The sequence below is a fragment of the Callorhinus ursinus genome, unplaced genomic scaffold, assembly GCF_003265705.2.
Source record: "Callorhinus ursinus isolate GAN/ISIS: 27379988/994484 unplaced genomic scaffold, GSC_fseal_2.0 scaffold4, whole genome shotgun sequence".
NCBI classification, from domain to species: Eukaryota; Metazoa; Chordata; class Mammalia; order Carnivora; family Otariidae; genus Callorhinus; species Callorhinus ursinus.
This window is the reverse complement of record NW_027397066.1, coordinates 158,085,154-158,101,761: the sequence shown is the minus strand read 5'-3', so window position 1 is coordinate 158,101,761 and position 16,608 is coordinate 158,085,154. Positions and strand designations below refer to the sequence as shown.

General features: G+C 50.6%; 1 protein-coding gene across 1 annotated transcript; it reads right to left on the bottom strand.

Annotated features, from left to right (window-relative positions):
• Window positions 1–1,862: 1,862 nt before the first annotated feature.
• NKX2-6 (NK2 homeobox 6) lies at window positions 1,863–5,700 on the bottom strand. Its single transcript, XM_025873944.1, has 2 exons — window positions 5,418–5,700; window positions 1,863–2,494 (listed from the first exon to the last, which is right to left on the bottom strand). The coding sequence occupies exons 1-2, from the start codon at window positions 5,698–5,700 to the stop codon at window positions 1,863–1,865; spliced, it is 915 nt and encodes a 304-aa protein (XP_025729729.1).
• Between the last annotated feature and the right edge of the window lie 10,908 nt (window positions 5,701–16,608).

Below are 16,608 nucleotides of genomic sequence, written 5' to 3'. Positions count from 1 at the left end.
AAGTATACATACTGCCCTGTTTAACCTCAGGAGCACAGCACTAACTATCACTGCAAGACACTGTGGGGTATTTCCGAATGTATTGTTTTTCTTTTTTCTTTTTTCTTTTTTTTTTAAAGATTTTTATTTATTTATTTGAGAGATTGAGACAGAGAGTGACAGAGAGCACAAGCCAGGAGGAGGGGGAGAAGTAGGTCCCCGCTGAGCAGGGCGCCCAATGCGGGTTGGATCCCAGGATCCCCAGATCACTACCCGAGCTGAAGGCAGACGCTTAACCGACTGAGCCACCCAGGCGCCCCTGAATGTATTTTTATTAACAGCAAAGAGAACAGAGAAAAGGATGAAAATAAAAAGAAGGGAAAATGTAAGGAAATGGTAGTAAGAAAAAAGAACGGTACTCTTGTTTTTAGCTTAAACACATAAACTTTAGGAGATGTAAGCTATCCATAGCCAGGTATAGTTTACAAAGGACCAAGAAGTCTGTTTCCCACCTTCATGAAAACAACCAGGACATGTTCAGAAATGAGCAAATGCAGGACGAGTACATTTTGATTAAATACTCAAATTTATTAAATAGAATTTAACTTTTGGCGAGGTAGTGGTGGGGGGGTGAAGAATCAGTTTTCATTGTCTAAAAATGTTATCCAGGAGAAAACAAGAGCCTGGTTTCCCTACTAGTGCCGGCGGAGGATAAATGTATTTGATCCCTTGTTCCCCTTAATAAAATGAGCTTGTTTTCAGTCTTCAATTTGCATGACTTCAAACGTATTTGGGGAGGGGAGTCATAATTCCCCTAAAGTTCAGGCTTTCCACCCATGGTGTTTGGCTCACGGACACATGGAGGCCTCCTTTCCCGAACCCAATTTAGAAAAGGGTTATGTTTTAAAAGAAACCCTACAGAGGGAGAGGGGGCTGTGAGAGAAGAAATCAGGTAACCTATCTCTAGGGCTCCAACCATTTCGTTTCCCTAGGGAATCCTGTATATCCAGAACTTCTGGGCTTCATTTTTTATTTTAATTCGCAGTTGTAGAGGAGGTAAGGAAAGGTGGAGAGATTCTAGTGGTCTACACACATGCACACACACACAAATATATGTAGTATGTTTACTCAAGGTGCCAGAGTGTGTACACGGAATAAAATGCAGTGACCGTGAAGAGGAGAATCAGAATGTACAGGATACCTTCCCAGAGAGCAACCTTGTCCCCGGAGAATGAAGACGGAATCCTCGGAGAGCAGACTGGGGCGCGGGGGGCGGGATGGGGGGAGAGGGAGGGGGAGGGGCAGCTTAAACTCCCAGGAGGGCACGGCTCACACAATAGTCCTTCTCCCTGACCCCCGGGATCCTCCCCTTCCGCCGCTCTTCCACTCGGGTTCGCACACCTCACTCCGCTACTTTTCACATTCATCCCCAACTTCTTGCCTTTAATGTAGGATCGAGGTCCTCTAGAGCACCGCACCCCCATTCACACCCCCCCTCCCCCGGGCCAGGCCCACGGGCTGCCGCACACAAATTAAAGGGCCTGTCCGCAAACCCTGGCTTTGAGGCCCGACAAGTCCCCTGCCTCAGTACTGCTCCGACACCCGAAACTGCCAGCCACCCTAGGCTTTCCTCCCTCCCGGTGCTGCTTTGTGGGCGGCCGGCTTTAGGTCCCTGCGGAGAAGAATGTCCCCCCGTGCCTCAGCAGGATGTCCGAATTGTCCCTGTTGGGGACAATTCGCAGTTCCGGGGATTGCTCAGGGAGAAGTGCCATCGGGTCGCCTATTCCCTCCGTCGCCGCCGCCGCTCTTCCCGGCCGAAGCGGGTGTGCGCAGAGGCTGGGACGGGGCACCAGGACACGGTGGCCGTACGGAGCCCAGGCGCCTCACCAGGCCCTGACACCCTGCAGCGGGGCGGGCAGATGGCTCTGCGGGCTGGCGCTGGGGCCACCCCCAGCGAAGCCGGCACGGGCCAGAGGTGCGGGCGGCGCGGGACCCGGCGGCGCACCCGCGTAGCCCCCGCCGTAGGCTGCGCCGAAAGGAGCGCCCGCGTAGCCGCCGTAACAGGAATAGGGCGCCGCGGCAGCGGCCGCGCCGTAGGGGCCGGCAAAGGCCGGCGCGCCGGGGCCCAGGCAGGGCTTGCCATCCCGCACCAGCACGGGCACCGCCACCCGGCGCGGCGCTAGGGGGTGGCCCGCCAGTTCTAGGGACTTGTCCTGGCGCTGTCTCTTGCACTTGTAGCGCCGGTTCTGGAACCAGATCTTGACCTGCGTAGGCGTGAGCTGCAGCGCGCCGGCCAGGTGCTCGCGCTCGGGCGCCGACAGGTACCGCTGCTGCTTGAAGCGCCGCTCCAGCGCTAGCACCTGCGCCTGCGAAAAGAGCACGCGCGGCTTCCGCCGCTGCCGCGCCTTGGGCTGCTCGGTGCCGTCCCCGCGCGCGCCGATGCCAATGTCGCCAACGCAGCGCTCTGGCCCCCTGGTCCCGCCGTGGAGGGGCGGGGCTGCGCTGAGGCCCGGCTCTAAAAGCACAGGAAGGAACAGCGTCAGCGCCCAGCCTCAGGCTTACCTGAGCAAGTCTTAACGTTGTTTTTAAGGGACTCCCCTCTCCCCTGGTAGCCTTCACTTCGCGTCCCCTTCTGTTCCCTCTGCTGACCCCTCCCCCAGTCCCCAGAGGGTCCGTAGGTTCCTTTCCTCCAAGCTCTGTCACGATTGTACCTGCACGCACATACGTAAATTGTGACACTCTAGGGTCTCTGGTGTGCAGCCTTTTCCCAAAAGGTAGCTAGCTGATCAAGGGTCTAAGACAACTTCATTTTCTTCTTAGAATGTCTGTGTATGGGTGGGGGGGGCGATTCGCTGTGATTCGATTCTGAAGTGTGGTCGAGTTTGGGGGAGCTTTAGCCGCAAGGACCAAGTGCGAATGTGGGGGAACTGTTAGATGGAAATTGATTTTGGACTGCCCTTGGTGGAAAGGAGGGGGTGGAGAAAGAGGAAGAGATAGAGATAGAGAGAGCGAGAGAGAGCGTGAAAACTTGGTGACGTGCTTGCCCGTGGGTTCCTGTCTGCCTGGTTATCCGTGGTGGTCCCCCGCGAATCACGGGGTGTTCTGATCCAAGCTCAGGGGCGGGTGTCCCGAGTATCTCCCACCTTCACCCCACCTTTGCACACACCCTTGTCTTTTTGCTCGTCAAGTGCGCCATCTGCACCAGGGACCTGTCCCATCTTTCTTGGATGAGATGCTCTGTAATCCAAATTAGCAAAATAAAATAAAGGCAAATGGAATATTTTTCTGACTCCTGATTCTTGGCTCAGAAACTGAGGGTCTCTTGGGGGTATATACAAAGTTTAGATCCACATTTGGCTTTTTAAAAAGCAGCCTCTTTCTCCTTTGGGGTCTCTTTGGTAAGCAGGTGGCCTTGGTTTCGCTCTGACTCCCTCTTCCCCAGGGTGGTGCCCTAGCCCATCAACCGGGGGCGGCTGTTCCTGAAGTGCGAGGCAATACACCCTTTCCTTCCCTTCTTCCCACCTATCTTCTGTCTTGGCTAAGCTCTTTTTTAACCCAAGGGTGGGTAGAGAGGAAAGGCTGAGTTTTCATGGGAAAGCATGCCAGGAGAAGCCAGGAATGTGGAGTGGCTGCAAGTTCATGGCGAGGTGAAGCACCTAATTAGAGGAGGTGCGGATTGCAACCGGACTTCAAATCCCCAACCGCATTGACACAATCTCCTGGGGGCAGGTGATGGGCTGTTTGGTATTTGAAGTTTGGGGAAATAAAAACTTCCTCCAGAGAAGCCTGTGCTCAGAGAAACTGGGGACATCTCTTCTTTCAAAGAGGAAAAACACGGGCTGGGGTTTTATTCTTAGCAAATTGAAAAGTAACAACTGACCTTCAGCAGCTCTTTGGAACTAGCAGGACCCCATTTGAGAGTCCCTGACCAGGCAGGCCATGGGGCTGCGAGGCGACCGGGTGCGTACCAGCACCCTGTGCCCTCCTGGTCACCGTCTGGAGCCCCTCTTGCCCTGAGTCCTTGAAAGCAAGGTGGTTCGGCTGGGGACAGATAGGCATGCAGCGTCTACCAGGAAGGTTCGATCGTTGCAGCGGCCCTGGGCTTGGTTCCTGGAGCGGGGCGCAGGCCCCTTCTCGGCGTCCAGGACAGGCAGCCGCTTAGATGCTGCCCAGGGTTCGCCAGAGGAGGAGGAACGCGCTTCGCAAGCCTTCGGCTGCAGGGTGACAGAAAGGACTGTGACCCTTTCTCAGCAAGGCCAGAGTGAACGCAGAGTTGGCTAAGCATCTCCGAGGGAATTAGTGTTTAGAGTCCACTGCAGAAAACCCCCGACTTCTCCGCAAACACAGCAAAGTTTAATGTTCTCCAGGCTCCTGGAGTTGATGAATAACCAGGCTACCAGTCGACGAACAACTGCGAACTAGCCCCTTTACTTATTCGTTTGCGCCTTGAATGGATGGGCCGTGACCTAGCCTGGCAGAGGAAGGCCGACCTGCGAGGCCTCGCTGGGGCCCCTAGACGCACACCGGGAGGCTGCAGACCGAGGTGCAGAGATTTGTCGAGAGGAAGACAGGCTTTTTCATCCCTCCGAACGTCGAGACTCCCCTGCGGAGGCTTCCCGGGTCGCAGGAGACAAGGCAACACAACTCACTGCCCGCTCCTTGCCTTCCTGCCGCTGGATGCAGGTACCGGGGCCTCGCTGTCCGCGCCCAAGGTTGTGCTTTCGGAGAGCGAGCGGAGAGTCGTCTCCCAGAGCAGCGAAACCGGAGCTCCCCTTACTACGCTCCCAGACGCGGAGGATCGGCCGCCCCGCCCGCAGGGCCGTCCAGGCCTGGGGACTCAGACATGACCTGATCTGGTCACCTCCTCTTATTGTCCAGACCAGGAATCCGGGGGGAGGATTGACTGGGCTGGCCAGGCCACTTAGCAAGCCCCAAGAAAGGGCTGCGATTGACCCCAGAGCCGGCCGGGTTTTCACTCTCCGGCGCTCGGCTGCTTTGATGGCTACACTTCTGGCAGACGCTTTAGGGTAGAGAGAGGCGGACCTGGCGGGGAAGTCTGGTGGCCACGGAGCACAGCTAAGATACTGTGGAGGGTTTCGCTGTAAGAAAGAGAAGCTGGAGTTTCTGGGGAGTGTGGCTGTGAGTGGGGGTTGATACGTTTTTGGGAATCAGAGGCCAGGCTGTGGAAATTATGAATGCCTAAGATGCGGGACCTTATTTGGATAGGGGCGCGGGAAGCACACTGGGTGTCCGGAGGAGATGGTAGAAGGGGCTGAGAGATCTGTCATTTGGAATCTCAAATAAGAGCAAATGGGGCTAGGCCCTTGGAGCAGGAAGGACCCAGAGACGCGTGTTACCCGCACGCGCCAGCTGGTAGTGACCATCCCCCCACAGCCGTGATCTCCCTGAGGGGCCAAGACCTGAGCACGAGTACTTACGTGGCTGCCCCACCCGTTCCGCGTCCATCTCCGTGACCATCTCACAGGGACCACCAGAAGACCCCGACTCGTCCTGCCTTCTCCCGCGGTCGCCGCCGCCGGCCCTGCAGGTGCTGGGAACCTCAGCCTTTCGCGGTTCTGGGACCATTCGCAGACACTGAAAGCTTTCAGGGCTCCTACGTGCACACCGGAGTTGCAAGGACTCGGAACCAATCTGCTCTCGCTCCAGCCTCAGGATGTCATTGACCGAGAAGGGGGTGGAGGTGACAGGGTTCAGCAGCATCCCGAAGGCGGAGGAGGCAGGGCTGGGGAGGCCCCCGTCCCCCAGGAGCGCAGGGCCCTGAGCTTCCCGTCTTGTCGCTGCAAGCACCGCAGACCCAAGGTCTGGGGCAGACGCCCAGTATCCAGCACTGCGCCTTCCTCTGGGCCATCCCAGCCGGCGGGATGACCGAGGAGGCCAAGTGACGAGATCGCCAACCCTCATTGGTCCAGGCAGAAACCACGTGCTAACCCGCACCTTCCTCCCCCAGGCGCTTTCTTCCCGCGCCCTTCTAATTCCTCTCCAACCCCCAGCCACCTTCCGGAAAGATTTGGTTTGTGTAGACCGTTCTCAAAAGCAAGGGAAACGGGAGAGAGTAGGGCGCGCGGCTCGTCCCTCGGTGCATACGGTACAGGCCCGAGCTGCCGAGGTCAATCCCCGGCCGAAGGGGGCTCTCCTAGAGGATTTGTGGGCTTGGGGGGTGGAACCCTTGCTCTGCAACCCAAGCCTATCCATCGGGCCTGGCCTTAACTCAACTCTCCACTCTTCGGCCGAGGAAAACTGAGGTGGAGACAGCTGGGCACCCGTGGGATTGGAGGAACACGCTGGAGTCTTAGTGGGCGCGGGGTGGGGGCCCCGCCGGGGGGAGCTGGGTCCAGGGAGCAGAGGCTGGGCGGCGGCGAAGCTAGTCTTGACTCGTCTATGCCTAGATTAAGCGGGAAACTTCTCGCTTAGAGCAGAATCCGGGTCTGGGGAACCAAGATCGGCCACTTCTTAGGAAGAGCCTCTCAGCTCCCGGCGCGAAGAAAGGGCTAGGAAGCTATACTGGGGGGCCCCCTGGCCTCTTTGCAGGCTCTGTGAGTGAGTGGGGACAAGGAAAGGTAATATAACCCCAGCCCTCAGGAAGGTGCCAGACAGGGGCTCACCTTGCCCTTCCTCGCCTCCAGTTCCTTCTCTCCCTCCCCTTTATGCTTCCTAAAGTTGATTGTTTTCAGCGTGCCTGCGTGTTACGTCGTGCCCCCCTTCCCCCGCCCCCAAGGGGTGGGAAATTTTGACCAGCATTAGATCTTCAGAAAACCTCCTCGGACAAGGCTGGCACCGAGTGAAGAGAGACAGTGTGGGGGCGCCTGGATGGCTCAGTCGGTTAAGCGTCTGCCTTTGGCCGATCATGGTCCTAGAGGCCTGGGATCAAGCCCCGCATCAGGCTCCCTGCTCAGCGGGAAGTCTGCTGCTCCCTCTCTCTCTGCCATCCCCCACCTCTTGTGCTCTTTGGCTCTCTCTATCTCTCTGTCAAATAAATAAATAAAATCTTTAAAAAGAGAGAGAGTGTGTGTACAGTAGCTGTGATTGTGGGGGTGGAGTCAACATGTCTAGCCTTGCTCTGGAACATATCAACTGTGGTATTTGGGCAAAGTATTTACCTCTGTAAACTTAGGCTTAATTTTAAAATGGAGATAAGAATAGGCCCATCAGAGGATGATTGTGAGAATGTGTGTGAAACCCCAATGACCGTTCCCTGCTATTACTCATGCTACATTGGTTCAATTAAGAAAACATGAGTTAGGGTCGGCAGTCTCAGCACAGACTCTAGAGAGTTTAAAAATATCTTTTAATCAAAATGAAATCTCAGTAGAGTTCTTTTTTGGGATTTCAGATCAACTGTTTCTTAAATAGAACTTCTTAAGAGAATTCAATGTTACAAGAACTGTCTGGGCTCTATTACTACCTGAAATCCAGATAAATCGAATTCATCTTCCTAGGTTAGTGGGCGCAAAAATTTCAGCACAACCAATGATTTCTTATACATCATATCATTTAATCTTTACATCAAAGCTATACCCCAAATGTTTCCAGTATCTCCTTCCTTCCTTCCTTCCTTCCTTCCTTCCTTCCTTCCTTCCTTCCTTCCTTCCTGTGTTTTTCAGTGAGGAGTCACCATCAGAGAGGTTAAACGAATCTGAGGTGGCCCAGCTCTCCAACAGCAGGGCACACCAGGAATCTGGTTTTGTCAAAACAGTACATCCCCACCTTTTTGTCTGAAAGAGATATGGCTTTGCCCTCCAGAGACCTTGAAATCTTGTGATAGCACATACATTTCTTTAATTTTTTTTTCTAATTATAAAAGTCATCATTCATCCTTTGGGGGAAAAAAGAAAATAAGAGAAAGTTGAAAAGAAAACAAGAGTCATCCAGAGAGGACATTTAGCTCACTTCCTTCTTTATATGTCTTTGCATAGGCTATATGTGAATTTGTATATTTTGAATTTACATATAAGCATGTCCAGGACTTCATTAAATAGTTTTTTACAAATGTATTTTAAAATTACAATATATAGTCCTTGTTATGGATGATTCATAATAGACTGTTTATAGTTTTAGATTTTATCTATTTTTTTATCACTAAATAAAGCTTCAGAGAACATCTTCATGCCTTCAACTTTGTCAACACTTTGGATTATTTCCTCAGGATAAATAAGTAGAACAAATATTAATGAATCAAATATCTTAATGCTCATAAAACATATCTCATGACTTCCTAGGAAAATAGTATGATCTTATCCTCCTCTCTGTGGGTATTTACTTCAACCACCCAGACACCCGAAAGTGGGTGAATTTAGAATATTTTCATTAAGAGCACGCCAGGTAGACGCCCCCCCCCCCCCCCGCGGGCTCCAGTAGCTTTGCTCAGTCCTGGCCTTGCAAGCTGCGGCTGGGGGTGACCCGGGATAAAGACATCAAGCGCCAATCAGCGGCCAGCGCGGTGGACTATCGGGTGGACTATCGCGCTCTACGAAGTCGGAGAAAAAAAGGACACATTGAGAAGGTCGTGGTATCAAAAGCCCAGAGTTCAAATCCTGTTCTTCGGTTCCAGCTTTATTTTCCTCTCCTGGTTTGTTAGAGATTTGGGACATGAAAAGGCTTTCTGCCGCCTCGCAATTGGTGCAGACCGAATCTGCGTTAGGGAAAGGGCGGCTTGGGCTCAGGCTCCGGCACACCCAGAGCAAGCCTGGAGAGAGGTGTGCGGACCGCTCTTGCCCAACCGGGGCGGGGAGAGAGGCTGTGCTCCTGCCTCGCCCGTCCCCGCCGCGCAGTACGTCGGAGCAAACGTCGCGGTACCGGTTTCCTCTTTTCTTGCTCTCCCCTTGCCCGGGTCTCGCTCTCCCCAAGTCACCTCCAGACCCCCGGGACCCGAACGTTGCAGCAAACAGGCCGGGCTTCGGTGTCTCCCCTTCCTCCTCCTCCTTTAACGCTAGAGCGCACTGGGAGCGCCCCCTCGGGAGAGTGGAACCCATAACGTGCATCTTACCCGCCCGGTCCATTGCAACCACAACAACACTGCCCCGCGGCGAAAGGGCAATGCGAGCGACCTGGCCGCTGGCCGCAGCGGGGGCATCCGGGAGGGACAAGGAGTAGCTTAGGCCGGGCGTCAAGAGCAGAAAATGTCCCCAGCCTCTTAGGCAGGACCCGGCACAGCCCAGACAGTGTGGTGCTGGTGGTGTGTGTGTGTCCCTAGCTCATGAGTGGAGAGGTCGTCATCTCTATTCTTCTTCTTCCTCTTTTTTAATATTGACTATTTATTCGTTTGTTCGTTTGTTTTAAGTAGGCTCCATGCCCCGCAGGAAGGGGGAGAAGGCGCTTGAACTCAAGATCCTGAGTTTAAGACCTGAGCTGAAATCAAAGAGTCTGATGCTTAACTGAATGAGCCCCGCTGGTGCCTCACCTCATCTCTATTCTTAAAATGAGATGGAGGGGCGCCTGGGTGGCTCAGTAGGTTGGGCATCTGCCTTTGGTTGGGTCATGATCCCGGGATCCTGGGATTGATCCCGCCTTGGGCTCCCTGCTCAGCCTGCAGCCTGCTTCTTCCCCTCCCTCTGCTGCTTCCCCTGCCTGTGCTCTCTCACTCTCTCTCTGTCAAATAAGTAAGTAAAATCATAAAATAAAATAAAATAAAATAAAATAAAATAAAATAAAATAATAAAATAAAATAAAATAAAATAAAATATAAAATAAATGGAGCCAGCCATGTCAGAGTTGTGAGTGGATCCACCTTAGCCCACTTAGGTCACACAATAAATAAAATGCTAGCAAACCAAACTAGGTCCATGAACATATTTGAAGCACCTACCCTGGGCCAGCTCGGTCCAAGCTCTGAACCTACTAAGGAAATGAGAAACCTCAGCCCCTTTCTCTTAGCCCAGTCGTGCACAGGAGACAGACTTTTAAATGATTCCCATGCAGTGTGATACTGTGCACAATCATATAGAATTTGTGCACGATGTATATTGAATCTCTTCCCATCCACAGTTAACGTGTCTCCCCCCCTCCCCCGGGGCAGTTTCTTTCAGACTTTCTTAAAATGAAGGGATTCCCTCTTTAAAATTCTATACACAACAGGCAACTCCAAGTGAAGTCTGGCTCTGGGGCCTCATGGGCCTGCAGGAAATCAACTAAGGTCTTTCACAGGTAGCAGGATCCCCACTAGACTAGACTGGGACTTTGCTCTGGGTCTGTTCCACAGTGTATCTTCAGGGCCTAGGCTAGCAACTGGTACATAGTAGGTCTCCAATAAACATTTGTTGCATAAAGAAATCTGCCTTGTTTGCCTGGGGATAGTCTCTAGCATACTCTGGGGACTGGTCCAGAGGTATCTGGCCCACCCAGGGCTGAGGAAACTGAATTGCCCATGGTTGCACTTTCTGCTGGCCACTGTCTCTTTCACTGGGACCGATTTTAAAATATCATAATAATGTTTATTTTTTGAGTATGTGAAACATTAACATAATTCTAAAAGCAAAAGTTATGCAAAAATGTGTATTCAAAGATGTGACCACTACATCTTTACCCTTTCTATTCTCATTCTCATGCCCACTCCCCATCCTTCCCCCCGTTCCTACACATTCCCAATGTCATCACTTTATTCTTTTTGTGCTTCCCCCCCCAACTGATCAGACACATGTATTTCTTAAAAAAACATTTTCCCTTCTTTACCTGACAAGGTAGCATAATATGGGTAGTCCTTCTTGTTGCTATAAAGTAGTGGTATTTAATAAGATTTCTGTATTGATATTATGCTTCTAATTGCTACCTGTGGATGGCTGTTGCTTTATACCCAGGATATCCTTGCTGCAACATCAGTGTCTGTGCCCTTTCTACCTCTTTCCTTTGCTCAAAATAAGCTGTCCCATGTCTAGGATATACCCAGGACACGGAAAATCTCGCACTATTCATAACTGTTGGTGCAGATCTTCAAAGCTTTTTTTACCCCCCACAGATTGCATAACTATGGTCTTAAGGCAAATCCTTTCAAAACCACTCATTAAATTTTCTCATTTTTAAAAAATGATGGTTTCTCATTTTTTCTTTTAAGAACACGGAGGTTACTTACGGTGCCAGACCACACAGCTACCAAATAGCAGGGCAGAATCCAGATTTTCTCGATAGGGATCCTGGTTCTTTCTACCATATGCCTGCATCACAAACACAAAGTTATTGCCCTTTACTTCTACTCTCCTTGCTCACACTTGGATTTCCCAAGAGCAGAATGAAGATTTGAAAAATAACTCAGATTATTCTCAAAATAACTCTGAGAGGTGTGTAAAGCAGTTATTACTTCCAGGTTGCAAAAGAGAAAACCAAGACAAAGAGAGGTTAAGAAATCTGTTTGGGGTCACATATATCTCATTTTCAGTATGGTGCTCTTTCCTTTAGAGCACACAGACTAAGATGCATGCCGTTGTTTAGTAATCATCTTGTGTTTTTCCCTACTTCTTCTTCTTTTTTTAAAGGTTTTATTTATTTATTTGACAGAGAGAAACACAGCTAGAGAGGGAACACAAGCAGGGGGAGAGGCAGAGGGAGAGGGAGCAGACTCCCCATGGTGCGGGGAGCCTTGATGCAGGGCTCAATCCCAGGACCCTGGGATCATGACCTGAGCCGAAGGCAGATGCTTAAGGACTGAGCCACCCAGCGCCCCTGTTTCTTCCTACTTCTTCACTCAGTACTTCTTAGCACCCTTGTTTCTAAGAAAAATTCACTACACATTTTAAAATTTCACTGAAACTATTACTTCAATATTTTCTGAATTATTTTATTTGATTCAGTAGATATTTTCTGAGTGCCTATCACATAAGGGAAGGTAATCATATAATCAATCCTCCAAACCAAGGACATTTTGTTAGAGGAAGGAAACACTCACTGAATGGGATGTCAGGCACAAACCACAATTGTTCCAGACAAACCACGACATATGGTCACCCTATATATAAGGCAGTTTGCAAGGCACTTAGGACACAAAGATAAATAGCACACACTCCAGGACCCTCTAGGAGTATCCGGTCCAGTAGGGGAAAAGACCAGTGAACTTTTGTTATAGAATCTTGCCAGCGCACTTTTATCTGGTGGACTGACAATAATGGGCTTAATTTCACTTGCTTGATGAAGGATGACATTTTTTTACTTTAATTATATTTTCATCATCAAGACCTATGATGTGAGTCTGATTGTCATATTGAAGAGGTGGGTTGATTACCCGTGCATCCTTTTTTATGTAGGCTCACCTACAGTCACACACCTAAAGCTCCCTCCCTAGCACAGACTCCTCCCCAGAACCAGGGATGCACCCAGCCCCCATGCCTTCTTAGAGATACTCTTATAATTTGCTCTTTTCACTTAACAATATATCCTGGACACCACACCCTACTGGTTCAGAGAGATCTACCTTATTCTTTTTTATAGTTGCTCATTGTGTGTGAATGTGCCACATTCAACTAATTTCCTGTGCATAAGTATTTAGATTTTCCCAATACTTTGCATTACGAATGACATTGTTGCTATGCGTTTTGATATTGCTAGAAGTGTATCTTCAGAGATACAGCTAGAAGTAGGTTATGGGTCAAAAGTAAATGCATATATAATTTATTTAGGCATTGTCAAATTCCTCTCCAGAATGGTTGTACAGGCTTGCATTCCACAAGCAAAGTATGAGAGTGCCTACCTCCCTTGTAGCAGCCTAGATAACTGAATGTCTTCTACCTTTTAATTTTCACCAATCTGATAGGTGAGAAATGATACCCCGTGTTGTTTTAATTTGAATTTCTCTAATTATGAGTGCGATAGGACATCTATTTATATTTTTAAGGATATTTACATGTCTATGTATGTAGATATACATATGCATGAACAATATACATACAAATATAAAAAACACACATCTATTTAAATTGTATCTTTCTTCCATATTCTATCAGTTTTTAAGAGTTTTCTATGTATCAGCGATTTGGGGTATCTGTGCTATATGTTGCAAATATTTTATTCCTGTTTGTCAGCTGTCTTCTGACTTCTTTTATAGTGCTTTTGGTCATGCATTTTAAAATGTAATCGCTTGCATTAATCTTCTCTTTTATTGTCTCCGGATCCGAGCCAAAGTGACAAAACCTTTCCCTACACCACGATTAAAGAGGAATTCACCCATATTTTCTTCTAGTACTTGCACGGTTTCGTTTACATTTAAATCTATTTGGAGTGTGCATTTCGAGTGTACAGTGTGAGCTAAGGATCGAATGCTATCTTCTCCCAAACGGCTGTCCTGGGGCCATGTTAACGGTTTGCCTGAGATCACTTTCAGAGACGCTGTCCGCGAACCCCAGAACACAGGCGCGAAAATCTCAGGGTTAGGGGAAGAGCCTGCGTGTGGAGCGGAGAGGGGATCGGGGCGAAGAGATTTCTTTTACTGATGATATAAAGAACAGCCAGCTTCTCGATTTCTCCCGGTCGTTTCCCCACCACCCCCGTCGCCGGCCTTTCGCGGCGGAGACAGTTGAGTCTTCCCGCCAGACCCCGGAGGCCGGCGCGCCGCCTTCCGCGCGCCCGCCACACGTCCGGAGTAAACGCGCGAATCCTGGGCCGCAGAGGGCGGGGCTCCTCGGTGCGGGCCTCCCGGGGACGGGCGGCGCGCGCACTGATTCGGGGGCCGCGGCGCTGCTCGGCGACGCTTATCAGCGCCGCGCTGCCAGCAGCATTTCAATTAACATTCCGGCGCCCGCCGCCGGCGCGCCCCCTTCGCCCGGCACAACCCCCCCCCCCGCCCCGGCGCCCCGGCCGCCGGCCCGCAGACTGACAGCGCCTCGCCACCCCTGGAAAAATACACGTTCGACCCCGGCGGCTGTGCGTGCATGCGTGCGTGCGCGTGTGCGTGCGTGTGTGCGTAGGGCCAGCTGGGATCCAGGTCAAATAAACGGCGCGGCAGTCGCGCGGTGGAGCGGCCGCTCCTGCGGCTTGGGGGCCGGGTGCTCCGAAGCCTGGTAGCCCGGGAGCCTCCCAGGCGGCCCAGACGCGCGCGGCCAGACCGCAGCTACTCTGTCCGAAACTGGCAGCCCGCCGCCTGGATGAGTCCTCGCGAAAGCTTCAAAGCCTGGGACGTGATCAGGTGCATCGCTGCGTCCCCAGAGCCCATCCAGAGGAGTTTCACGCACACGGCCTGACCTTGGGGGTCAGACAGACCCTTTCCGGCAGTTTTCAGTGTCTGGTGTCTTGCTCAGCTTGGGCATCCATGATCTCATTGATGTCCCTTTGAGATAAGTAGGCAGATGTCATTATCTCAGTTCCAGGGATGGGATGTTGAGGTGCAGGGTTGTCCCCTAACTTGTTTGTAGTCATTCGCCTACTGAGGGGGCGGTGACAGGCCTGGCACTCAGTACTTTGGGGGCTGAGGCCGGGTTCCAAGTCGTTCCTTCCTTAAGAGGTCGCCAACGTGCAAATTACCGTAAATAATGTTCTACTCTCATTGTTACTCTCTGCAATCTCAACATTTCTACGTGCGCAGACAGAATATAGGGCCACCTCTTAACTGAGTGTATGTATGTGGTCGGTGTGCAAAGTGTTACATTCCAAGTGGAATCTTTCTACAAAAACACCTAAACCTCTTTATTTCCTTAAAATAATTGCAGGTTGCTCAACCGTGTTCAGGAGTGTTCTATTACCTGCAAGAGCCAGCCCAGGCTTCTGAATTTGTTTAATTAATTTTTCTGTATAATACAGATAAATGAATGAGGTTTATGAGTTTAATTTTCAAAAGAATTGAAGCACATCCCTATTTAAAAGATTTATTTATTTGAGAGAGAGAGAGAGCTGGAGCAGGGGCTCCATCTCACCACCCTGGGATCATGCCCTGAGATCATGACCTGAGCCAAAGCCAAAAGTCAGTCTCGCAACTGAATGAGCTACCCAGGCACCCTGAAGCACATCCTTTAGGAAAAACTAGCAACCTGCTAAGGTGTTGGTGGGTAAGGACTAGATCAGAAGGAAATAGTTGTGGTGTGAGCTTATAGTTAAACATCATCCGTCCCAGATTCTCCAGCTTCTGCTGGAATGGAAATGTGAATGGGGCACCATGCCATCATTCAGAATGTTTTGCCTCTACAGAATTGAGTCCTAAGGCATTCATAATCTGTCTCCCCCTGAGTCAACAACTGTGTCTACAGCCATCCGTAGGGCTGCCCGCTCCTGCTGGGTGCCTCGCATATAAGGAACTTAATTTGTAATACAGTCACAGGTTTCCATGCTTCCTAGCCCTGGGTGGATGCTAAAGAAAATGGAAAATCTTTTGAGATCTTCCCCAAGGGAACTTGTGGATACTTCCCTCAGAACATAGGAGAAGGGTATATGCACTGGGGCGGCGGGGGGGAGGGGGAGCCCAGGGCCTGCAGAGCTGCAGGAGCATAGCCCATTACCCTTTCCCCAGTGGGCATTCTCTGTACTTACGTGGCAGCCGAGGGGCAGCTGCCTGGACAAAGAGCACACAGACACAGCCAGCATGTTGATATTTGGTTCCACGTAGATAAATTATCCCGATAACCAAGCACGTTGTCCCCTTCCTTCTCTTCCCCAGACAGTCTGACGCTGGGTCATTGCATTAGAGAGTAGGATGGCTCATTTAAAAGCTGACTTCGGAAAGGTCTCATATTTTAAGCAGGTCCGCTTTACATAGAATATGCCCAGAAGGCTCTCACTGTGCCAAGAGCCCTTCACGCAGCTTCCTTTGGCAGGGTTCCTTTTGGCCTCTGCTGTCATTTGGGTTTTTCTCCAGGACCTGGATGCTGTAGGCTGCCTTGCCTGCTTGGAGCAGGGCTGGAGTAGATCTGTAGCCAGAGGGTTCTGGGCTTATTTGGGGTAAAGTAGAGGATGTATGGGAAACAAATTTACCCCACGAGAAGCTGGTAATACATTCTCCTTTCTCAAGTCCAGGCAATATGGAGAGATTGGAGAACAAGGGATTTTAAAAAAGAATATAAAATGAGACTGTTGGGCACCTGGGTGTCTCAGTCGGTTGAGTGTCTACCTTCAGCTCAGGTCATGATCCCAGGGTCCTGGGATCCAGTCCTGCATCAGGCTTCCTGCTCAGTAGGGAGCCTGCTTTTCCCTCTGCCTCTCTCTCTCTGTCTCTCATTAGTAAAATCTTTAAAAAAAAAATTCTTTTAAATGAGACTGTTAAATATCCAAATCTTTGAAAAGTTTTGCTTTGCATTTCCTTTTGATCTCTCTGGGAGTCTAGGATCAGAGACAGGATGAAGATGCCAAAATTGTGCTTGTTATAATGCACAACAGCGTCAAGCCAAGTTAACACAGAGAATGAACCTGCCAGTCCTAACAGTCATTGCTATTTTCTGTCTAATTCACAAGAGGGTCCCTGCATCCAAAGCTAACTGACCATTACTTTAGTAAACTCTAGGCATTATTTTTATCAACCACCTCCCTCATTTTTATAAACAGGCCCAGAAAAACTGTGGCTGAGAGCACACATTAGAAGCAACAGAGCAGGACTTCTGCTCAGCCTGGGAGAGCCAGACTCCTGATTGAATCCACTCGGCATGATTCGGTATCTGTGGACTCTCAGCCTGTGATATTTACCCCCTTATTCAGTGCGTCCCTGCCAAG

What these genes read in the sequence shown, in the direction of transcription:
- NKX2-6 (XM_025873944.1), bottom strand. Translation starts at nt 5,700, where the DNA reads ATGCTGCTGAACCCTGTCACCTCCACCCCCTTCTCGGTCAATGACATC. An exon ending in GGAACGGGTGGGGCAGCCAC is followed by an intron (nt 2,495 to 5,417) that starts GTAAGTACTCGT and finishes CTGTGCTTTTAG; the next exon opens with AGCCGGGCCTCAGCGCAGCC.